Here is a 25,226-nt window from a genome sequence, read left to right as displayed (position 1 = left end):
GTTTCTGAGGAACTCCAGCTTCCACTTGAAATTCAGGATGCCTTGGACTGCAGACGTTACAGACTCCTCCTAACGACGCTTCTACAAGTCAATCAAGGTAGTTGAGTAGTTGCTGCACCATTGATGGATTGCTCCGACTACTGTTGGACGAATAGCATACAGCGATACCCACTTATCTCAAACTAGTTTGTCAAAATCTCTTTTTTATTGAAATAAGTGGGAAGTCTCAGTAGCATCTCCACACATTAATACCAAGAGCTTTTGCTATGTATTAGCACCAACAAACTCTGGTGCGACGATTCAACAAAGTCTTACAGGCCTTCTATTCTGTCAATTAGTGTGACACACGAGTGCACTTTCTAAGCCTATAAATTAGTCATGTTGCGAGTGCCCATCAAAGTTTACTTAAGATGGATACCAAGTTTGGAATTAAACAGAAATCCAACTTGAGAATAAATACTTGGCAATCAAAGCAATAGTGGAAAATCCAGATAAGAAATCTGCAAAGCCATCTCCATGAAGCTCAACACCCTATATGGCCAGAGGAAATCTGAGGAACAGATAAAGGCCGAGTGCGATTCAGAAATGGACGTGCCGCAGATGAAGAAAAACTGTAAAATCAGATGTTGAAGATGCATCAGCCGCGTGGTTTAGTGAAGAAACCTGCTGATAATTCCAATTGATCGTGACATGTTTATTGAGAAGGCCAAGGCTTTTGATGATCAGCTAGGCGTGGTAAATTCCACCAGTAAAGAGTGGTCTAGTCATTTCAAGGCTTGCATTGGAGGTGTGGTCCAAGAAAATTTACAGTGAGGGTAAATATGCGACCACCCTCACATCAACGAGCGGAAGACTTGTCTCCGTGAAATTCTGCGGGACTACTAATCGGGCAACGTTTATAACGCTGACGAGACAGCCTTGCTCTTCAAGTGCAACCCGGATGAAACCTACTGCGTCAAGGGACAATTGTGTACAGGTGGTAAACATCATCTGTTGATAGGGAAGTCAAGAAACCCAAGATGCTTTAAAAATGTGAACGAGCAGTCGATATGAGGTTGAGGCCAACGGCAAAGCCTAATAATTTTACAAGATGAGTCCCAAAACTCGATCAAAACAGGACAACGCTTGGTCAGAAAATAGTCATTAACTGCTCAGCGCATGAGGATAAATACTGGGCAATCAAAGCAAAGAAGTGGAAAATCCAGAAAAGAAATCTGCAAAGCTGATGAACAAATCAGAGAAAAACTGTAAAATCAGAGATGTTGAAGATGTATTAGCTACGTGGTTTAGTATGAAACTTGCTGAAAATCCCAAGTGATTATGACATGTTTAGTGAGAACATGAGTCATTACATTAACTGTTATTCCTCCAAGTACCACATCCTGCATCCAGTCAATGTATGAAGGGATTATTCAAAACCTTAAATACCACTACAAAAATTCTAAACTTTGGTAGGAATCGGCACCAAAGAGCTTACAGAAAACCTAATGGTGGCGATGCACAATTTAAAAAGAAAAGCATGGTCAAACAAGAGACAATTCATAATTGTTTTACCCATGCTTTTATCTGCAAACCACAAGATGGCTTATGTGGATTTACAGCAGACAGCAAAGCTGCCGGCAATCAGCTTCTGTACGAGACTCTTGGCTTGCAAAGAGAGTTAGCTCTTAACTCTTGATGTCAATATGGATGCAAATGAGCAGTGTAATGCATTACTGGCAGATGAAGATATCACCGCCTCGGTAAAAAGGTAAAGACGTCGAGGAGCCTGAAAACAAGAGTCCAACAACGCCAATATCCCACACGTGGCGAGTATTGAAGCATGCGTGAAGGATTGCAGACCTTTATTTCTCAAATGAAACCATCAGAAGAAATGGAAGAGGCAGCTAAGTATTTGCATAAGCTATAAGCACCAACCCGAAGAGAACAAGTGTCGTGTTTGAAACAGGCTATTATTTTGTAAAATTAAGCTAAGGAAAAATTGATGTAAACACGAAGAAATGTTAAATTCTGTGTCAGTGATGATATTTATATATATATCCCCAACATGTCGATATAAGCGTGTATGAGTGCACTTTGTTTGTGACAAACTCTCTATTGAATCTCAAGTAATTTTGATGCAATGCTCTCTTTCTCTCTCCCCCTTCTGCAGGTTATCATCCAAATAGTAAAATTCAGGCAAGATTACATACTCAGTACAGGCTGGCTATTTAACTATAGAAGGCATCACTCAATCCCATTCTCAACTGACAGTCACCGGCATTTTTCACCAGAGGTCACTGCGTACAAAATCAGAGAAGTCTTGGTTGATTTCCCCCCTCTGTTCTAGCTGAGGGATGCTGAGGCAAAGTGTTGCACTCCCACAGAGACCAGCGAAATCAACACAAAGGATCAAACCTAACTCTTTCCTGAGCGGTTTGATGATACCATACTGAGCCACAACCTGAAGCTCCTTGGCGATTTTCCTACATGTGGCTTTTCAATCCATGACCATAGGGGCCTTTCCAAAAAGAAATTGTGCAGGAGCACAAAAATCTAGGCTGACACTCCAGTGCAGTAATAGGGAGGTGCCATCATTCCGATGAGACATTAAATCAAGGTTCCGTCTACTCTCTCAGGTGGACGGAAAAGATCCAATGGCACTATTTCAAAGAAGAGCAGGGGAGCTATCACCTGGGGCCAATATTTATCCCTCAATCAACATAACAAAAAACGATGATTTGGTCATTATCACATTGTTGTTTGAGGGACCTTGCTGTGTGCAAGTGACTGCTGCATTTCCTACATTACAACAGTGACTATACTTCAAAAGTGCTGTATAGCGCTTTGGGACGTCCAGAGGTCGTGAAACGCACTACAGAAATGTAAGTACGTCTTTATTTTTCTTTTGAGAACCGTCAGGTTGTTTTAGAACTTAGTTGCCCCTTAAAACACTTGGATTCTCTGGAAGTTCTGCTGGCGCATGTTAAAGTGCTTCAGGTATTGCCCTTAAACTCACCTATAAAAGGATCATGTAAAAACCAGAGCTACACAACAAGGTATGTTTATGGAAAAATGATTTTCCGGGCAACAAATGGGACTCCTGTGGCCTAGTTCGAAAGTGACTGCATTCTGAAGTGCCTTGGAATGTCCTGGGAACACAATAGGCACTTTACAAATGCAAGTTTTTTCTCTTCCTTTTCAGAGTTGGAATGGGGTGGCTAGTTCTTACTCTGGACTGAGAAGTTGCCACACTTGCACAGTTAGAAGGAGAGACTGGATCAACTGGGCCTTTATACACTGGAGTTTAGAAGGTTGAGAGGGGATCTCATAGAAAAGTATAAGATTCTGACGGGACGGGACAGATTAGATGCAGGAAGAATGTTCCCGATGTTGGGGAAGTCCAGAACCAGGGGACAGAGTCTTAGGATAAGGGGTAGGCCATTTAGGACTGAGATGAGGAGAAACTTCTTCACTCAGAGAGTTGTTAACCTGTGGAATTCCCTGCCGCAGAGAGTCGTTGATGCCAGTTCATTGGATATATTTAGAAGTTAGATATGGTCCTTACGGCTAAAGGGATCAAGGGGTATGGAGAGAAAGCAGGAAAGGGGTACTGAGGTGAATGATCAGCCATGATCATATTGAATGGTGGTGTAGGCTCGAAGGGCCAAATGGCCTAGTCCTGCACTTATTTTCTATGTTTCTAGAACCAATAAGTCAGCAGGCAACTCCGCCAAAAGTGAGAAATAAGCAGCACATTCCTACAACCAAACTCTGTATCCAGTAAATCCATCTACTAAGTTAATGTTGACCAAGATCAACATGCAAGACCAAACTAATAACATACCGGCTGCAAAAAGCTGTAGCCAAGTTTGCATTAGTTCGACTCTGCTGGGACTTCAACTATTTACAATCTATATTAACGACTTGGAAGAAAGGACCGTGTGTAATGTAGCCAATTTTGCTGATGATACAAAGATGGGAGGAAAAGCAATGTGTGAGGAGGACACAAAAAATCTGTAAAAGGACGTAGACAGACTAAGTGAGTGGACAAAAATTTGGCAGATTGAGTATAATGTTAGTAAGTGTGAGGTTATGCACTTTGGCAGAAAAAAAAATCAAAGAACAAGTTATTATTTAAATGGAGAAAAATTTCAAAGTGCTGCAGTACAGCGGGACCTGGGGGTACTTGAAATACAAAAGGTTAGAATGCAGGTACAGCAAGTGATCAGGAAGGCCAATGGAATCTTGGCCTTTATTGCAAAGGGGATGGAATATAAAAGCAGGGACGTCTTGCTACAGTTATACAGAGTATTGGTGAGACCACACCTGGAATACTGCGTGCAGTTTTGGTTTCTATATTTACGAAAGGATATACTTGCTTTGGAGGCAGTTCAGAGAAGGTTCACTAGGTTGATTCCGGAGATGAGGGGGCGGACTTATGAGGTTGGGCCTCTACTCATTGGAATTCAGAAGAATGAGGTGTGATCTTATCAAAACATATAATATTATGAGGGGGCTTGACAAGGTGGATGCAGAGAGGATGTTTCCACTCATAGGGGCATAATCTTAGAATAAGGAACCGCCCATTTAAAACTGAGATAAGGAGGAATTTCTTCCGAGGGCTGTAAATCTGCGGAATTTGCTGCCTCAGACAGCTGTGGAAGTTGGGTCATTGAATACATTTAAGATAGAGATAGACAATTTCTTAACCTATAAGGGAACAAGGGGTGCGGGCAGGGAAGTGGACCTGAGTCCATGATCAGATCAGCCATGATCTTATTGAATGGCGGAGCAGGCTCGAGGGGCCATATGGCCTACTCCTGCTCCTATTTCCCATGTTCTTAAAGCTAATTCCCTGTGTACATGGGTTCAAGAGAACCCATCTCCGTCTGGTAGACAACAACTGCTAGCAGAATCAATCTTTCGTTGGAAAAGTATTCTTACAAAATGCTAACCAATGATCTTAGTGAGAGCCAAGATGATCTAAATAGACCATTTGCAATCTCTGAGGGAACCCTGCTGACTAAGGAGGAAGCTCAGCTGCAAGTCAAGGTGACGATTGTGCCCATAAACAGAGACTAAGGCCCATGTTGTAATATCATCCTGGAATACAGCCCAAAGCCTATCCCTAGCCATGACAATGTACAGACTCCTGGCTCATCACAGACCAACTACATTTCTCTTTGATCAGAAGTACTTTGTTTTAAATTATAGACCCAAGTCCAAAAGATCTACCAGGTGAAGCAGATGAACAAATTTCAGCCTTTGAGGTTCACTTTATAGCGTCGGAGATGTTCTCAGTAAAAATGCAGGTTTGCATCCTTCAAAACTGTACAGCAGAAATTGTCCCTTGTCCGAAGTACATAATGCAAAGCACAGAACTTGAAATCCAGGATCGGCATGTATGGAAACCAGCTTTGATCAGACTCATTATACTTCTCATAATTGAAAGTCCACCGAGTAAAAAGAATTAGGGCTGAGAGAGCTGAACAGGCAATTTCTGAAGCTGCTACCCTTACCCACACATCACCCCCCCTCCAACCCAAGGGAAAATAGCAGCAATGTTGTTTGCCAACGGGAGAGAAAGAACAGGTTTATTAAAATGAACCTAAAATCACAAGGTGCTCATGAGCGCGGAGTGCAATGTTCCTGTTGAACTGCGTGGCCGTGGTCTGGAGCTCCCAAGCTCGGCGGCTTTTCAACTGGAATAACCACGCAGGCCCCAACATTTGAATGGGCCGCGCAGCCCCAAACAAATTACAGGGAGCATTGGCAGTCAGCTTCTTTTTAAAAAATGAACAATGTCATGTGAATTCTTTGACATAGAAACGTAGAATATAGGAGTAGGCCATTCGGTCCTTTGAGTCTGCATCGCCATTCAGTATTATGGCTGATCCTCTATCTCAACACCATATTCCAGCTTTTTCCCCAAACCCTTGATGTCTTGTGTGTCCAGAAATCTATATCTCTCTCTTAAATATATGCAGTGACTTGGCCTCCACAGCCTTCTGTGGCAGAGAACCATAGGTTCACCACCCTCTGAGTGAAAACATTTCTCCTCATCTCGGTCCTAAATTTCCTACCCCGTATCCCTTGTAATCTCTTGTTCTGGACTTCCCAGCCAGGGGAAACATCCTCCTCACATCCAGTCTATCCAACCTAGATGTATCCATCCAACTAGATAGACACAGACTTGACTGACACATACAAGGAAAACAAATCAGTGAAAGATGAAAATAAAACCAGTGAAAGATGAAAGTCTGCAAACGAGCCCTGTAAAAGCGTTGAAGATTGTATATACTTTATAAAAAAAAAAGACCCACGGCATCCAAGACACATCTGGAAGTACTCAGCACGGATAGTAAATTTTAAGAATTAATTTCTCCATTAACATTTACTGTTTAAAGGTTGTCTGTTACATTTAAAAATCTTCCATTTGTTTAAAGTTAAAAGTGGACCACACACACACACACACAGGAAGGTACAAATTATTTTTTTCAAAAAGCCGTTTACATTTCAGGCGTGCAGATTTTACGGCTCTTAGCACACAGTGAAAAATTATTTCTACAATCTGCAAGCCCACTTTCGAGCTTCTTGGAGAGAAGGGAAAGCAAGTGCGTTTGTCACCACTGCTCTGGGTAGGTATGTTGTGGTCTTTTGTGCGTTACTCCACTTCAGCCATCAGATGACGCTACTGAGCAGAACAAGTATTCCAGTGGCAGAGACTTGAGCACTGCACTATATAGCAAATGAGGGGGGGGGGGGGCAGGGAACTCAAGAGGTAAAATAATTAAAGATAGAGGGCATATAACCGCAAGACTGATTTATAAACATTATCTGAAGCCTATCAGTCTTATTAGCCCACAGTATTTTACAATTCAGATCACTCGTGGAGAATCTAGAACTAGGGGGCATAGTTTAATAAGGGATCGCTCATTTAGAACAGAGATGAGGCATTTTTTTCTCTGAGGGTCGAAAATCTGTAGAATTCTCTGCCCCAGAGAGCTGAGGAGGCTGGGGCATGGACTCTATTTAAGGTGTAGGCTGATATTTGAACGATAAGAGCGTGAAGGGTTATGGGGAGCAGGCAGGGAAGTGGAGCTGAGCCAATGATCAGATCTGTCATGATCTTATTGAATGGCGGAGCGGGTTCGAGGGACTAAATGGCCTTCTCCTATTTCTTATGTTAGGTTCTTATGTTCTTAGGCTGCCTTAAACTCAAACTTCTAACTCACTTTCAAGTAATCATATTTTCCAGTAGCATCAGGGTTAAATTTTCTGTGTGACAGAGGTAAAAATACACAAAAACTGTCTCAGCAACAGGGAATGAAAAACCTACTTAAACGGAGAGGTGAAGTATCTTCTCTGTGGGGCCACATGGGTTCTGATAAGTAACTGTCGCTCTTCAGCGAGGTAGCTGGCTCATCGGGGTTGTATTCGATTTTGAAATGTTCTTGCTTCACCTTCTTCAGCGGGGCTGGCTTCATCTTTTTCAGCGGGGGCGGGGAGAGAAATTGCCCATGCACCTTTTTGGGGACGAGTGACCCCAGTGGGATTTGCCGGACGGACGGAATGGTCAGGTTGAACTTGGACGGCTTGCCCAGAGCGGGCGAGAAGGGACCACCCGGCAAGAGCTGCGTCGGCGATTTTATGCCGGTCGTCGCAAGTTTCGAGGGCAGCTTGAGCCCGGGCGCGATGGCCGAGTCGAGGGGGTGCATTTTCCTCTTCATGAGCTCCTTCAGCGTGTCGATTGGCGAACCGTTGACTGTCCATTCAGTCACCCCGAATTGCCTCAGGTGTGACCTCGCGTGACTCGACAGCCCCTTGCGGTTCTCAAAGTAATCACCGCAAAACTCACAGCGTGTCTCTTTACTAGGCGCTGAATCAATTGCTGTAAATAAAAGAAAGGGGAAATTACAATGAACATTTTTTTTCCTTCAAAATTTTTCCACAGCAAATTGAAAGTGAAATTTTTCGGCCCACTTTAGGTCTCCTTGTGCCCTAAGCTTTTCCTTGACTGAGAGGACAATGCTGCTTAAACTACGCATGGGAAGAAAGTGGCTCGTGTTACTATCATTCATTGCCAAAGGGAAACACTTAGCTTTCGCTTGCCACACCCTGGGTTTGGCACAAAAGCTGTGTATAGTAGCTGCGGGATATGGGTTCGCATCTACTATTATGTGCAACATCTTAGTACTACAATACCATTACCTCCAAAACTCATTTCCCCACACCCCCCAATTTGCCCCATCGCTCCTCTGAATGCATGGTCATAGCAGCAGCCTTTTGGGTCCAATTCCACAGATGGCAGCAACCTTCTGGTAGCTCAAATCCTGTCGGATGAGACGTTAAACCGAAACCCCGTCTGCTCTCTCAGGTGGACGTAAAAGATCTCATGGCACTATTTTCGAAGAAGAACATGGGAGTTATCCCTGGGTATCCCAGCCAATATTTATCCCTCAAACAGCATAACAAAATAGATCATCTGCTCATTATCACACTGCTGTTTATGGGAGTTTGCTGTGCGCAAATTCGCTGCCGGGTTTCCTACATTACAACAGTGACTACACTTCTAAAAGTACTTCATTTGCTGTAAAGCGCTTTGGGACGTCCGGTAGTTGTGAAGGGTGCTATACAAGTGCAAGTCTTTCTTTCAAGTAAGTGGTCATTCTTCACATGCGTAAGCCTAGACAATGAGTGTCGGAAACCTATTGAACTGAGGGGGAAGCATCAAGGTATCTAATCTCACCCAAAATCTGCGTGCAGGTACTTTCTAGCAGGATAATAATCTGGAACCGGAATCTTGGCTATTTCTTTCCACCCTCCCTAATACAGGAGTGTTAATCTCACCTGAAATCAACTAACCCCATAGGTTTGGGTCCTTGTGTTCTGTGAGGCTGAATGCAGCAGGCAGTGCCTGTATCCATTAAGCACCGGGAGGCGGGGGGGAAAGAGAGAAGAGGAGGTTTATCGATTTTTCTCCCAGTACCTCACTATAAACAGGACAATGAGGTGGGCAAACTCCCGCGCATCAGCAAAAGCTGCTTGGTGTCCAAGGGCTATCGGAGCAGTGTTCCAGCTCAGACCCCTTGTTGGTGAAGTACATGCTCTGCCACTCACCACCTCACCGCTCCCCACCCACGAATACAACTGAAACTGGGAACTTGCTGTGTGCATTCTGACTCCAGAACACAGTGTATTTGGCACTGCAATGCATCAGAATATTTAAAAACATTTCTATTCAGTTCTAATCAATTCAAATCATTGTTTGTTTTTCGATGACGTAGCACAAATTTCTGTACTGCTGCTTTCAGACATGAAGGCAGTGCATTCCAATGTTGTGGATTTCTAAACAAGGTAAGCCTAGGGCAGAAATAGTTATGACAATTCACCTGGCACATTTCTCTTAAAAAGCTGGATCACGCACGATAAAGTATCAAAAATACTGCGCTCAAACTGACTTTTCCTACAGTGGATAGTGCTACCTTGTGAATTACTGATTGAAAAAAAGCATCACTCGATAGATTGCTCAGTTGTTCCCTCACACCTCCCCATTGCCATAAGGCACATTTGAGTTCTAAGTGTCAGCTTCGCTCAGTGGGTAGCACTGTTGTCTCTGAGTCAGAAGGTTGTGGGTTCAAAGTCCCACTCCAGAACATCAGCACATAATCTAGGTCAACACTTCAGTGCAGTACAGAGGTGCCGTCTTCCGGAAGAGCTGTTAAACTGAGGCCAACAAACTGTCTTTTCAGGTGGATGTAAAAGATCCCATGGCATCTTTTCGACGAAGCGCTGGGAGTTTTCCCAGTGTCCGAGCCAGCATTCATCAACCAGCACCACCAAAGTAGATTAATTGGTCATTCATCTCACTGCTGTGTGTGGGACATTGCTGAGCTACGCACAAAACAAGAGATACTCAAAAAATAACAATTTATTGGATATGAAGCACTTGTGGATTTCCTGAGGACATGACAAGCACTATGTCACTAAGTTCATTCTCGCTCACTTGGCTGAAAGATGACAGTCAAAATATAATCGATAAAGCTATTTCTAACCATTTCCTTGTATCGCTCTCGACCCACATTCCCCTTCCCTAATCCAAACCTACTTCCTTCTGCATCTGCCCCTGGAAAAAAAACTCTCCAAATTCTATTACAATCTTCAGCAATGGATTCTTTTCCCACTCCCACATCGTTACCACTGGTGTCCCCCAAGGATCTGTCCTTGGTCCCCTCTTATTTCTCATCTATATGCTGCCCCTTGGCGATATCATCCAAAAACACGGAGTCAGTTTCCACATGTACGCAGATGACACCCAGCTTTACCTCTCCACCACTTCTCTCGACCCTGCTTGGTATCTAAATTGTCAGATTGCTTGGCCGACATCCAGTACTGGATGAGCGGAAATTTTCTCCAATTAAATATTGGGAAGACTGAAGCCATTATCGTTGGGTACCCCCCACAAACTGCGTTCCCCTAATCACTGACTCCATCAAGACTGTTCGCAACTTAGGTGTCATATTTGACCCCGAAATGAGTTTCCAGCCACATAACCGCGGCATAACTAAAACCACCCTTTTTCACCTCCGTAACATCGCCCACCTCCACCACTGCCTCAGCTCTTCTGCTGCTGAAACCATCATTCATACTGTTGTTACCTCTAGACTGGACTACTCCCAACTCACTCCTTGCCGGCCTCCCACATTCCACATAACGTAAACTTGAAGTCATTTAAAACTCAACAGCCCATGTACTAACCTGCACCAAGTCAAGATCATCCATTACCTGTGCTTTCTGACCAACAACTCGATTTCAAAATTCTCATCCTGGTTTACAAATCACTCCATGGACTTGCCCCTCCCTATCTCTAATCTTTTTCAGCCTCACAACCCCACAAGATGTCTGCGCTCCTCAAATTCGGGGCTCTTGAACATCCCTCATTATAACCGCTCAACCATCGGTGGCCGTGTCTTCAGCTGCCTGGGCCGAAACTCCCTCCCTAAACCTCTACGTCTCTCTTTCCTCTTTTAAGACGCTCCTTAAAACCTACTTTTGATCATCTGCTTTAATTTCTTCTGTGGCTCGGTGTCAAATTTATCTGTTTGTCTGTAACACTGTTGTGAAGCGCCTTGGGACGTTTTACTACATTAAAGGCGCTATATAAATAAAAGTTATTATATTATAGTCCTGACAACAAGACCAACACACCTTTTGACTGTTCAGAATTTGAACCTATAAAGCCTTACGAGTCTTGGTGTATGAATAAATGTTACTAAGCCCTGTTACTAAGCCCCCAGTTCACACTGCCCTCTCAAGTAATGTTGAATGATCACGTCCTATTTTCCAACCATCCCTACTTTACTGTCTTCCTCTTCCCCATTCCAGTTACCCCTTCCCTACTGGTGTTCTCAGTCGGGACAGCAGAATGGTCTGGCGCACAGGCATCCGTACAGATGGCATCAACTCTACCCCTTGGGTCATTCTGACCAGGGGACCACATATCCTTGATCACAAAATACAGTATCTTGCCCACCTATCACTAATTAAGACCTTACACAGATTCATAGGTGATGTTGACCAATAAGTTTCTGAAGTCAGCCCATTATTAGGTCTCGAAGCCTGAGAAATCCCAGATTCCATATGCACTCTCATAGTGACTTGCTTCAGCTTTTTCTGTGTTGACAGTGAAGGGGACGTTAGAGATGTTTTCTTGTTGACGGATGTCCCTAACTTGAAACCGCTCCTTTCCGCTTTGAGGGCAGACACCTTAGGGTAACTGTGCGCTTTCTTCATCGGCAGCATGGATGCCAAAGCGCTCTGTATCCCTTTTTTCTTAATGAATTCATTTAAGGCTTCAATCGGAGATCCTTTAGAATCCATATCCACCGCTCCAAAGTGCCTCAAGTGAGCTCGGGAATGGCTCGACAGCCCCTTCCGGGTTTCAAAGCAGGCACCACACAGCCGACAGCTTATGTGTTCACTGTTTACTGCTGTGAATGAAAGAGAGAAGTTGTATTTAACACCGTTACAACGGCACCTGTGTTACGTTCATTAACCACTCATACACTACATCAACCTGGCTATTCCAAATATAATCGAAGAAGCATTTTGCAGCTCTGAGCTCAGCAACCAAATTTTGCAGAATTTAGATTATGCGGGTTCAAGTGATGATGGAAGTTTTGGGCTGGAAAGCAGTGTCTGGCATGGTGCTAAACCAGACCGACACGGAAGGCCCCAGGTAACTCCGTGGCCTGTGTTATCGCAACTCAGCTGGGGCTGTGGTAGGGCCCTCTAGAAAATAAATCAAATCAGACAGGGATTTCATTCCTGACCATTCGTCAGGAACTGTTGCTCGAAGATGCTTGTACACAAACTCTGGGCAAGGGCACCAGGCCTAGCTGTGACGTCCCTGTAGTTAAACAGGCTGCCAACTTGCGCTGGAAGGCTGCCAGCATTGCACAGAGCCCTAGCCAGAAAAGGTCGCCATGACATCCTAGACTCTCCACGCAGCGAGCGTCCGATCCCAACAGTGTCGCTGTGGGGGTAAAGAGGAAGGGATAAACAGCTTAACATATCCCACCCGTCATTTGGGAGCGCAGCAGCAGTGGTGAAGGCGCCAAGCACACCTCCAGGCTGTCCTCTTGACTGAAGGTACGTCGCACAGCAAGAAGTGGAAATAAATCAAATTAAATACGGGCCGCACAAGCACAAAAGAGAGAATATCTGTGTAGTGACGTTTTGCCCATAGCAGCTTTTTCAAGCTACATAATAAATTTGGTGATCAGTGAATCCATAGTAATTGTTTCCTTTTTGAGGGGGTAGGGGGGGGTGCAAGAGCAGAAAGGAGGACTGACATGAGCAGTGATCAGTTAGTTCTTGCTTGACATTATTTCAATTGGGTGGGCACCAATTATAAAGCAGTTCTCTCAGCAGCATAAAGAACACACTCTGCACCCGAGACCAACACATGCATAATGCCAAAAGCAGGTCAACCCACTTGCTCTCCACTTCCACCCCCCCCAAAATTAAAAAAGCAGTGGTAGATGAGGCAATGGAACTCACACCAAAGCAGTCAGAGCTTCAGGAAAGGCAGACCACTGCCACCGGTATAAAGTAAAGGTCACAATGGACCCAGCACCGTAGATAACAGGTTCCGAGGCACAGCCATGCAAACAGCAGCATAGACAAACACACACAGCCAAGCAAGCGCCAGAGCGAACAGCCTTAACTTGCAAAAGCAGCTCCAATCACAAAATGCAGTGTTGAAAGGAAATAAGGTGGTGCCATGTCAGGTTCCTGCATGTTTCACAGCACAAAGTGTTTGGATATTTCTAACAGTGCAAAGTTACAATGATCGGCGTGTGAAGTTAGCAAATGCACAGAGCAAGTTCCCATCAGCCTTAATATTGTGCAAAGTATCCCACACAAAGTTGGCATTCAAATTCAGCCAATATTAAATGCAATCGTTAAAATTTCCATGATCACACATCTATCCTTATGTTCATTTCTGCCCAATCCCGAAGAAAAACAAGAAGCTGTTGAGATAAAATCCCTCGGTACGCTCTCTAAATAACGGTGACAGAACTCATTGAATTAAAATTAAAATCGAAGAAAATGCCAAAAAGGACCACGCCACGCTGGCAGCTACAGTACAAGGACAGTGGACTCTCAAATCAAGAGAGCTAAGTATGATTACCAATCTCAAACTGGATGCAAACTCCCCCACCTCCAGGCAGTCGCAACTGGAAGAGGAATGTGAGGGAGTCGAGAGTGGCCAAGAAAGGAGTTCCTTCCCACAACATTCAAGACACAGGTAGGTTCACAGAAAGCCAAGTCTGAAATGTGCAGCAACTTTGGAACATCTTCACGATAGTGATAAAATCTACAAGGCAAAGAAAATTAACAGCAGATTCTATGAACATCCTTGACTTAGCAAAAATAATGAGATATAAAAAGCTTACACCGTAGGATTTAAAAAAATAACAACCGAGACTACTTAAGCTTGGTTGTACTGAACCTTTCAATTAAGGTTCTACGCCACACACCGTGAGGTAACATTACTCAATCACGAAATGTCCGAGACACTTCATTCAGAATCCACATGATGCTTCCTCAATTCATGACAAGTCACACCTCAATTCTCAAGTTTGTTTCAGTACTCCCAACCAGAGAAGAGCTTGGTACCATGCTCACCAAGGACCCATTCCCTTACGAGCCAGAGAAAAAGAAAATATACATTCTCTGCTATACCAGAATGGATCTAATAAAATACTAGAAGTTGGGACCAAATGGGCTGAAAGGTCTCCTTCATGCCAACCTGTCTTGTGAAAACCAAACATGAAGGAGTTTACTGTTGCTAGATACAGTATTTAAATAATAAAATAAAGCTTAATGTCCCATGCAGATTAGCATATTAACAGTACGGTAGCATAGTGATTATATTACTGGACTAGTAATCCAAAGGTCTAGACTAATGATCCAGTGACGTGAGTTCAAATCCCACCACGGCAGCTGGAGGAATTTAAATTCAGTTAATTAAATAAATCTGGAATTTTAAAAAAAGCTAGCATCAGTAATAGTGACCATGAAACTACTGGATTCTCAGAGAAACTCATCTGGTTCACGAATGTCCTTTAGGGAAGGAAATCTGCTGCCCTTACCCGGTCTGGCCTATATGTGACTCCAGAGCAACAGCAATGTGGTTGACTCTTCACTGCCTTCTGAAATGGCCTAGCGAGCCACTCAGTTGTACCAAACCGCTACTACAAAGTCAGCACTGTGGGAGTACCTTCACCAAACGGACTGCAGCGGTTCAAGATGGCGCCTTACCACCACCTTCTCATGGACAAATAGGTATGGGCAATAATGTCCACAATAATGCCCACATCCCAGGAACAAATAAAATATATATATCCTCCTCCCACAAAATACAGATAACAAAACTGTTCAAATCATCACATCTGTCTTCACAGCAGCTATATGTTGAATGTTTTTATTAATTTGTGGAACAAAAGGTGAGTAATCTACCTTTAATTATTATACTATGGGTAATGTCCTTGTCAAGGGTCCACTTATGGAATAGGTACATGCTCCTGATGGGAGAACATTGTGCCAGATTTCTATGTCTATCAGAAGTTGGTTATTCTATGTCACCACCTTTTTTACACCAATATCTTACTTCTAAAGGTGCAAAGTCAGAGAGTACTGGAACATGTATGACCTTCGTTGATCCAATGAACCACTGTAGCCACATCTCTTTGCAAAACAGACTGGTTGTGTGTTCAGTTGGTTGTATATCTGCAGTGGAACAACACTTGATTCCAAATGATTTAGTAAACTAGGAAGGGCTGTCAAGATGGACAAATAGGCTAGGGACTTACAAAAGGCATTGGATCAAATCTGCAATTGGGTAAATCACTGCAGATAATTGCAATGTCCTACAAAATGGAAGTCGCAAGAATACTAAGGATGGTGCAGCAATCGTTAAAAGTGTAGAAAGGCATCGGAGTCTGATAGCACTTAACATGTCAAATTACCTTCGAGCATCGATTAAGATGAAAAGAGTGCTCAATACTAAAGCTAGTTCAGTTGAGTGCAAGATGTTGTCATGCAAAAACTATGCAGTGCCGTGGCCAGATTGCAATTTGGGTCCTCTGTTCTAATTCGGTTACCAAGACATTTACGCCATGGAGGCAGTGCAGGGAAGCGCCACGGAGCAGATCCACAACACAAAATGATTCAATTGCATGGCAGCACTGGAGTAATGGGGCTCTTTAAACTTGAAAGGAGGCAACTGAGAGAGGGGACCTTATAGAAGCTTACAAAAAGATGTCCAACAACCATACTTCATCGTATGCCAGGATAAGGGGTGTAAATTAAAATTGGCGATAGGTAAGCTTACGACAGATGTCAGGAAGAACTTCTACATGCAAAGAGCGCCAACACTTGGAATAGTTATCCAGGTAGGGCAGTGGAGGTTAAAGCTTTATATTCATTCAAGAGTAGGTTACATCATGTGAATGGGAAATGTAGATCTGATTTGGGTGGATGAGCTCATCCATATCTAGCTTGTGATCTACATAGCCGGAAGACTTAGTTTACCTATACTGCACTCTGAAGCAGACACGAGTTACAATAAGCAGTGTGGAGAAGACGCACCGACTAAATCATTGCTTCAATTTGCCCAATGCTGGAAGAAAAGTCTGATCCCTCTGGCTTGTAAATTAAGCCATAGAGGTATTGAGGCTTAGGGCGGGGGCTACAAAGAATGATAACCTGCCACTAGCACTAAACTCAACGCTAGTCTTTTAACATAACCTTAGTGCTTGGCTTGTGGGCAATTTATCTTTGGACACCAGCACTGTGCTGGTAATACCCAAGATATGTGGCCGATAAAGATTAGGCTGTACAGTTCTGTGCCTATTGGGAGCTTGGTGCAGCTTCCACGGTATGCACTTGGATGAGCTAGCCATCTAAGTACAACACATGTCGACCTTGTAAGGACAACGGTAATAAAGGGAGGTATGACCATCCACAATGGGCAAGACTGAAGGATAGCACATTGGTAATGAGTGCCTGTCATGGGAAATATAATTACTTTTAGTGCTGCCTCTTCTGTTTAGGATTATTCTTGGGATCCAATCACACATTTGCATTGAATTAAATGGTGCCTCTGGAGAGAGACAGATAAGACCATGGGGTAGGGGTGAAAGAATGAGTAAGTGTTCGAAAATGAGAGGAAACCTCAAATTAGGAATTTACCACAGCAATCACGATTGACTGACTGCAAAAACCGAGCTACTGTTCTGGTACCAAGATTCCCATCACTGCTGCTGGACGCCAAGGCTTTGGCCGTACACAGTCAAATGAGCCAAGATACCAGGAGTGCGCTCCTTTTTGTGGTCGACGACTTGAGCCCTGCCATTTTAGTTGAGAGTGGAGATGAAGCTGATCTGTCCCGTTCTGCAAGTGCACTGTCTCTTGAGCTGGCACGTTAGGGATACAGAGCCATTCCAATTTTTTTGGTAGCTGTTTGTCAGTTTATGGCGAGTTTCTATGGCCTGTAACTCCTTGCTCCAGGACTGTTTGGTGGAACTGCTACACAATCCAATGCTATACCTGAATCTTTGATGACTAATGGAAGGTTGTATAAAACACTTATGAAATGAACCGCATTGGATCCCACACATCTCGTCTACTCTCACGGACATGAGGTTGCTTATGTCCATAACAGAAGGAAAGACTGGCGTAGCTCTCATACTTTACGAACCATCAATGAATCGTCCTCATGCTCTGAGGATATCGAATTTGAGACGGAAAGCTACTTCTGCACCAAAATTTGTAAAGCGAACTTCTCCCTGGATCTGAGCTAGTTGAAGTATCCTCAGTAGGATGTATATCCTCCCATTGCTCCTCCAGTTCAGAGTCAGACTCCCCAGGGCCCTCCTCAGTTCAAGCAGAAATGCTACCAATGCATGGGTGGAAGCCCAGGGAACAGATCGCATCCCGTCTATAAAATCATGCACAAGGGAATGCAAACCTCCAGCGTGTCTGTGTCTCTATCTAGGGACCAAGGAAGCAAGTCAGAACTGTGTCTGCAACTATTTTGTGCAACATGCTACAAGTCAAGGAGCAATACAGCTAGCAAGTAGTAGTATAGAGGTCCGCCAAAGTGCTCCTGCTTTGTTTGCAAGCTCTTTCTAATATATTTGAAAGCAAAAGCACAAAACATGCTAGTTCTCTCATGAAGTTGAGATTATGCACACTTAACTTTGGGGAGCAGATATAGGGAGGCCTATGCACGAAAGGGACAGTCTCACAAAAACTAATAGGTTTTTGTTATTGAGAAATCGAGGTTGAGCGGCCAAAGTGTAAAATACCAAGGCGGAACACCACCAGGACAGACAAAGGGAATCAAGAATTAGCTTGGGGTTTAAAAGCCTTCAGATTTCGTGAAGGAGGCAGAAAAGACTACGGCTGATGCAAGGTTTTGACGCCCTGGGAAAGAATCAGTGATGAATGCGCGATGGATCCTGATTTTAACAGTGAGGCTGAAAATTCTGATTGGTACCGCTACTTATCCATAATACGCAAGAGTGTAACCGAGTTAAACTTCTCTGCTTCAGTGCAACAGGCAACTGACCCTCTCCCTCTCAGTAGCTGAACACATGAGCGGACATGGTGACTAATTTATTCGGCGACTAACTCAATTTAGTTGTGTATGTGATCAATGGGGGGGGGGGCGGGAGACGGGATTTGAATTTTCTTTTTAAAATGTCACTAGGATTTTACAAATTTGATCACCTTAAAACCCAACAGTGACCACAACTTACTGAGGTTTAAAGGTGTATTGTCATCTTGGGGAGACCAAAACAGTTTCTTCGACAGTAGCTCTCCCGATGTCTGAGGGGTGTTCATCAATGTTCTACCCGTTTTTCCTTGCTCTGGAGATTTACTGGACATTGGCTTTGGTAAAATGGGATGCACTTTCTTGAGCGTCGCCGATCCTGTCTGAGACTGGCCTTTAGGCGGACTGTTCATGCCCAACTTTGGCGATTTAGCTGTCGGTGTTGCTTCACCCGGACACTCCTCCCCGAGTGGTTTGCAAGGAGCCTCTTGTTTTAAACCAGACAGGTCCTTTGGTGTATAGCTCTGCGTTTTATCACTAGCCAAAGCGGAGGGTAAAACACTAGATATCCCTTTCCTTTTCATCAGTTCATACAATGTGCCGATGGGGGCACCACTGCTTTCCGAATCCGGCACTCCAAACTGCCTCAGATGGAAGCGCGCATGGCTTGACAATCCTTTACGAGTTTCAAAGCAGGTGCCACATAACTGACAGGAATTCAGCACTAAAGCACAAAAAGAGACAAAACAAACACACAGTCAATCCTGACACAAGCGCAACGATTTGATAGTTCTGACTTGTCCCCAACATGGCCAGCACTGTGCTTGTTGAGCCCTGTCCCTAAAATATCAAAGTCTGGTTCTAAACAACTTATGTCTATCCTGACTTGTTGCACACAGTAGATGGGATTCACTGCATGAAGCAGAAGGGAAATGTGCATGTGCGTACTCCGCAGTGATGGTAGCTTTAAAAAAAAAGTTTGTTCACGGAATGTGGGCGTCGCTGGCAAGGCCGACATTTATTGCCCATCGCCAATTGCCTTCGGGAAGGTGGTGGTGAGCCATCTTCTTGAACTGCTGCAGTCCGTGTGGTGAAGGTACTCCCACAGTGCTGCCGCTGATCACCTCAATGGAGTCAAATAAAAAGGTGAAGAACTTGCTTCTCGGACTATCTATATTTACAGGACTCTTGCCTGGATAAGTGCCTTTGTCTGTTTAATGCGACGTCAGCTAAAAAAACTTCCAGCGCATCCACTCAGGATTACTGGTATCGCGAGGTATCTTTATGGGCAAATCATGGAATCTCATTTCTTCTCTAAAGTTTTTGTTGAGTATTTACTAAAAGGATTTGGTGCATGGTATTCCTGAACATTGTTTCCTAAGATAATCTGAAACTCCCTCTCTCAAACACTTCACATCCTGACCAAGCACATCAAATACCCGCTTCCACCACACAAACTTGTTGTCTAGCTGTTTTTTTTTAAATTAAAGCCACTATCACACCCCATCTCTTGCGCAATTAGTTTTCCCTCTCCCTAATGCCCCCCCCACCCCTCCCTCCAAATTAGGAAGAATCTTAAGCTCTCACTGTATCTTGTGTAATTAAGAGCTAGTACCATTAATTTTTCAACATATGTACAACGCGTACTATCTTATCCAACTCATTTAGTCTCATGAGAAAAGCTTCTTTTAAGTTTCTGCCTACACACAAATCTGTTTCACTTTTATCCAATTGTTTATCTTTTCAGAAGATAAATGCCCAAAACAAGGCAACATGCCAAGTATGACCTATCCAATTTTCTTTAGATCATTTCAAAGTCCATCGTCTCTCCGTATATAGTGCAGAATAATCAACATGACATAGTTATCACAATATCTGCTTACGTCCCACAGTCAAGTCGTTTTCAGTTACATTAACAGCCCCCCTCTTATTTTTTTACCATTTCTAGAAAAGATTTCAACACCACGTCTCAATATCTGTTTGCCCAGTTACTGTGTACCTGTCAATCGCCTTGGAACATCATACTTTTCTAAACAATTCTGTCTCAGTCTGCAAATCCAGATGTTCTACTCAGAATATCTTTGCAAAGGTCACTCATTAATATGCACAGTAAGATTTCCAGAGTTGATGACATAGGGGTTTGTTGGCTTCAGCTGCCTAAACAGAATGATAAGCACTCAACTAACTACTTTTTAAAAAAAAGTGTAACCTCTCATCCTTTCAGAGACATGTTAAAAATGTTTGCATGATACCAGTGCATGTTGTTAACCTGGATAGGAGGAGTAGACTGTGCGTTTGTGCTTATGCCCATATCAACATGAAGTTACTTATCTCAGTTCCATTTCTATAGGGAAGCTCTGAGGTTCCTTGCTGCTTTCAAGAGGGTTGTGGAAGAATCCACAGGGGAAATGATGCCTAGGCACTCGTGTGTCTGTCCTCAAACTGCTTTCAGAGAAACACTGATGAAGTTACAAGCAGGTTGCCAACTGCCTAGGCTGGCATGTGAGGAGAATGTAACCCCACTAGTCCCATCTATTGCTGCCTGTCTTTAGGTATGGGAGAGGCACAATGAGCTGAGAAAACTAGATCAGGCCAAAACAGGGACAGGAACACAATCATCAACTCACCTACACGGTTAACAGCAGGTCTAGTGAAGCAGCAAGGTCGCTACCATCCTCCCATACAGCAGCATTATCAGTTATGCAGGGAGGCAGAGAGAAATAAAAGGGAGACAGAGGCAAAAGACAGAAAGGAGAATAGTAAAAGTGGAGGGCAGGGAATCCCAAGGCAAAAAACAAAAAGGGCCACATTACAGCAAAATTCTAAAGGGGCAAGGTGTGTTAAAAAGACAAGCCTGAAGGTTCTGTGCCTCAATGCGATAGCAGTTAATGGATATGATGTAATTGGCATCACGGAGACATGGCTCCAGGGTGACCAAGGCTGGGAACTCAATATCCAGGGGTATTCAACATTTAGGAAGGATAGACAGAGAGGAAAAGGAGGTGGGGTGGTGTTGCTGGTTAAAGAGGAAATTAATGCAATAGTAAGGAAGGACATTGGCTTGGATGATGTGGAATCGATATGGGTGGAGCTACGGAATACCAAAGGGCAGAAAACGCTGGTGGGAGTTGTGTACAGGCCACCAAACAGTAGAAGTGAGGTTGGGGACAGCATCAAACAAGAAATAAGGGATGTGTGCAATAAAGGTACAGCAGTTATCATGGGCGACTTTAATTTACATATAGATTGGGCTAACCAAACTGGTAGCAATACAGTAGAGGAGGATTTCCTGGAGTGTATTAGGGATGGTTTTCTTGACCAATATGTCGAGGAACCAACTCGAGAGCTAGCCATCCTAGACTGGGTGATGTGTAATGAGAAGGGACTAATTAGCAATCTTGTTTTGCGAGGCCCCTTGGGGAAAGAGTGACCATAATATGGTAGAATTCTTTATTAAGATGGAGAGTGACACAGTTACTTCAGAAACTAGGGTCCTAAACTTAAGGAAAGCTAACTTCGACGGCATGAGGCGTGAATTGGCTAGAATAGACTAGCAAATGATACTTGAAGGGTTGACGGTGGATAGGCAATGGCAAATATTTATAGATCACAAGGATGAACTTCAACAGTTGTACATCCCTGTTTGGAGTAAAAATAAAACAGGGAAGGTGGCTCATCCGTGGCTAACAAGGGAAATTAAGGATAGTGTTAGATCCAAGGAATTGGCCAGAAAAAGCAGCAAACCTGAGGACTGGGAGAAATTTAGAATTCAGCAGAGGAGGACAAAGGGTTTAATTAGGAGGGGGAAAATAGAGTACGAGAGTAAGCTTGCATAAAAACAGACTGCAAAAGCTTCTATAGATATGTGAAGAGAAAAAGATTAGTGAAGACAATCGTTGGTTCCTTGCAGTTAGACTCAGGTGAATTAATATTGGGGAACAAAGAAATGGCAGACCAATTGAGCAAATTCTTCAGGTCTGTCTTCACGAAGGAAGATACAAATGATCTTCTGGATGTACTAGGGGACCGAGGGTCTATTGAGAAGGAGGAACTGAAGGATATCCTTATTAGGCGGAAAATTGTGTTGGGAATATTGATGGGATTGAAGGCCGACAAATCCCCGGGGCCTGATGGTCTGCATCCCAGAGTACTTAAGGAGGTGGCCCTAGAAATAGTGGATGCATTGGTGATCATTTTCCTTCAGTCTATCAACTCTGGATCAGTTTCTATGGACTGAAGGGTAGCTAATGTAACACCACTTTTTAAAAAAGGAGGGAGAGAGAAAACGGGAAATTATAGACCGGTTAGCCTGACATCAGTAGTGGGGAAAATGTTGGAATCAAGTATTAAGGATGAAATAGTAGCTCATTTGGAAAGCAGTGACAGGATCGGTCCAAGTCAGCATGGATTTGTGAAAGGGAAATCATGCTCGACAAATCTTCTATAATTTTTTGAGGATGTAACTAGTAGAGTGGACAAGGGAGAACCAGTAGATGTGGTGTATTTGGACTTTCAAAAGGCCTTTGACAAGATCCCACATAAGAGATTGGTGTGCAAAATCAAAGCACATGGTATTGGGGGTAATGTACTGATGTGGATAGAGAATTGGTTGGCAGACAGAAAGCAAGAGTCGGGATAAACGGGTCCTTTTCGGAATGAGAGGCAGTGACTTGTGGAGTGCCGCAGGGCTCAGTGCTGGGACCTCAGCTCTTTGCAATATACATTAATGATTTGGATGCAGGAATTGAGTGTAATATCTCCAAGTTTGCAGATGACACTAAAACTGGGTAGCGGTGTGAGCTGTGAAGAGGATGCTAAGAGGCTGCAGGGTGAGTGGGCAAATGCATGGCAGATGCAGTATAATGTGGATAAATGTGAGGTTATCCACTTTGGTGGCAAAAACACGAAGGCAGAATAATAACTGAATGGTGGCAGATTAGGAAAAGGGGAGGTGCAACGAGACCTGGGTGTTATGGTAAGTTGGCATGCAGGTACAGCAGGCGGTGAAGGCGGCAAATGGCATATTGGCCTTCATAGCTAGGGGATTTGAGTATAGGAGCAGTTGTACAGGGCCTTGTTGAGGCCTCACCTGGAATATTGTATTCAGTTTTGGTCTCTTAATCTGAGGAAGGACGCTCTTGCTATTGAGAGAATGCAGCGAAGGTTCACCAGACTGATTCCAGGGATGGCTAGACTGACATATGAGGAGAGACTGGATCAACTGAGCCTTTATACTGGAGTTTAGAAGGATGAGAGGGGATCTCATAGAAACGTACAAGATTCTGACAGTCTTAGGATAAGGGGTAGGCCATTTAGGACTGAGATGAGAGAAACTTCTTCACTCAGAGAGTTGTGAACCTGTGGAATTTCCTGCCGCAGAGAGTCGTTGATGCCAGTTCATTGGATATATTCAAGAGGGAGTTAGATATGGCCCTTAGGGCTAAAGGGATCAAGGGGTATGGAGAGAAAGCGGGAAAGGGGTACTGAGGTGAGTGATCAGCCATGATCATATTGAATGGTGGTGCAGGCTCAAGGGGCTGAATGGCCTACTCCTGCACCTATTTTCTATGTTTCATAGAAACATAGAAACATAGAAAATAGGTGCAGGAGCAGGCCATTCAGCCCTTCTAGCCTGCACCGCCATTCAACGAGTTCATGGCTGAACATGAAACTTCAGTACCCACTTCCTGCTTTCACGCCATACCCCTTGATCCCCCGAGTACTAAGGACTTCATCTAACTCCCTTTTGAATATATTTAGTGAATTGGCCTCAACTACTTCCTGTGGTAGAGAATTCCACAGGTTCACCACTCTCTGGGTGAAGAAGTTTCTCCTTATCTCGGTCCTAAATGGCTTACCCCTTATCCTTAGACTGTGACCCCTGCTTCTGGACTTCCCCAACATTGGGAACATTCTTCCTGCATCCAACCTGTCCAAACCCGTCAGAATTTTAAACGTTTCTATGAGGTCCCCTCTCACTCTTCTGAACTCCAGTGAATACAAGCCCAGTTGATTCAGTCTTTCTTGATAGGTCAGTCCCACCATCCCGGGAATCAGTCTGGTGAATCTTCGCTGCACTCCCTCAACAGCAAGTATGTCCTTCCTCAAGTTAGGAGACCAAAACTGTACACAATACTCCAGGTGTGGCCTCACCAAAGCCCTGTACAACTGTAGCAACACCTCCCTGCCCCTGTACTCAAATCCCCTCGCTATGAAGGCCAACATGCCATTTGCTTTCTTAACCGCCTGCTGTACCTGCATGCCAACCTTCAATGACTGATGTACCATGACACCCAGGTCTCGTTGCACCTTCCCTTTTCCTAATCTGTCACCATTCAGATAATAGTCTGTCTCTCTGTTTTTACCACCAAAGTGGATAACCTCACATTTATCCACATTATACTTCATCTGCCACGCATTTGCCCACTCACCTAACCTATCCAAGTCACTCTGTAGCCTCATAGCATCCTCCTCGCAGCTCACACTGCCACCCAACTTAGTGTCATCCGCAAATTTGGAGATACTACATTTAATCCCTTCGTCTAAATCATTAATGTATAATGTAAACAGCTGGGGCCCCAGCACAGAACCCTGCGGTACCCCACTAGTCACTGCCTGCCATTCCGAAAAGTACCCATTTACTCCTACTCTTTGCTTCCTGTCTGACAACCAGTTCTCAATCCACGTCAGCACACTACCCCCAATCCCATGTGCTTTAACTTTGCACATTAATCTCCTGTGTGGGACCTTGTCGAAAGCCTTCTGAAAGTCCAAATACACCACATCAACTGGTACTCCTTTGTCCACTTTATTGGAAACATCCTCAAAAAATTCCAGAAGATTTGTCAAGCATGATCTCCCTTTTACAAATCCATGCTGACTTGGACTTATCATGTCACCATTTTCCAAATGCGCTGCTATGACATCTTTAATAATTGATTCCATCATTTTACCCACTACTGAGGTCAGGCTGACCGGTCTATAATTCCCTGCTTTCTCTCTCCCTCCTTTTTTAAAAAGTGGGGTTACATTGGCTACCCTCCACTCGATAGGAACTGATCCAGAGTCAATGGAATGTTGGAAAATGACTGTCAATGCATCCGCTATTTCCAAGGCC

At 43.9% G+C, this 25,226-nt stretch overlaps 1 protein-coding gene across 10 annotated transcripts in view; it reads right to left on the bottom strand.

Moving 5' to 3' along the window:
- LOC139237968 (uncharacterized) overlaps positions 1-25,226 on the bottom strand; it is a 142,132-nt gene that overhangs the window by 33,433 nt on the left and 83,473 nt on the right. For 6 of the 10 annotated variants that reach the window (XM_070867311.1, XM_070867313.1, XM_070867312.1 and 3 more), the window contains exons 8-10: positions 18,315-18,833; positions 11,538-11,972; positions 7,322-7,873 (exon numbers count right to left, since the gene is read on the bottom strand). In XM_070867311.1, coding sequence (XP_070723412.1) covers positions 7,322-7,873; positions 11,538-11,972; positions 18,315-18,833 — 1,506 coding nt within the window. The remainder of the gene's footprint in view (positions 1-7,321; positions 7,874-11,537; positions 11,973-18,314; positions 18,834-25,226) is intronic. The other 4 variants (XM_070867315.1, XM_070867316.1, XM_070867317.1 and 1 more) reach the window with 4 other exon arrangements.

The sequence above is a fragment of the Pristiophorus japonicus genome, chromosome 24 (genome assembly GCF_044704955.1).
Source record: "Pristiophorus japonicus isolate sPriJap1 chromosome 24, sPriJap1.hap1, whole genome shotgun sequence".
NCBI lineage: Eukaryota > Metazoa > Chordata > Chondrichthyes > Pristiophoridae > Pristiophorus > Pristiophorus japonicus.
The sequence above is the reverse complement of the archived record's forward strand: the minus strand, read 5'-3'. Positions and strand labels throughout refer to the sequence as shown.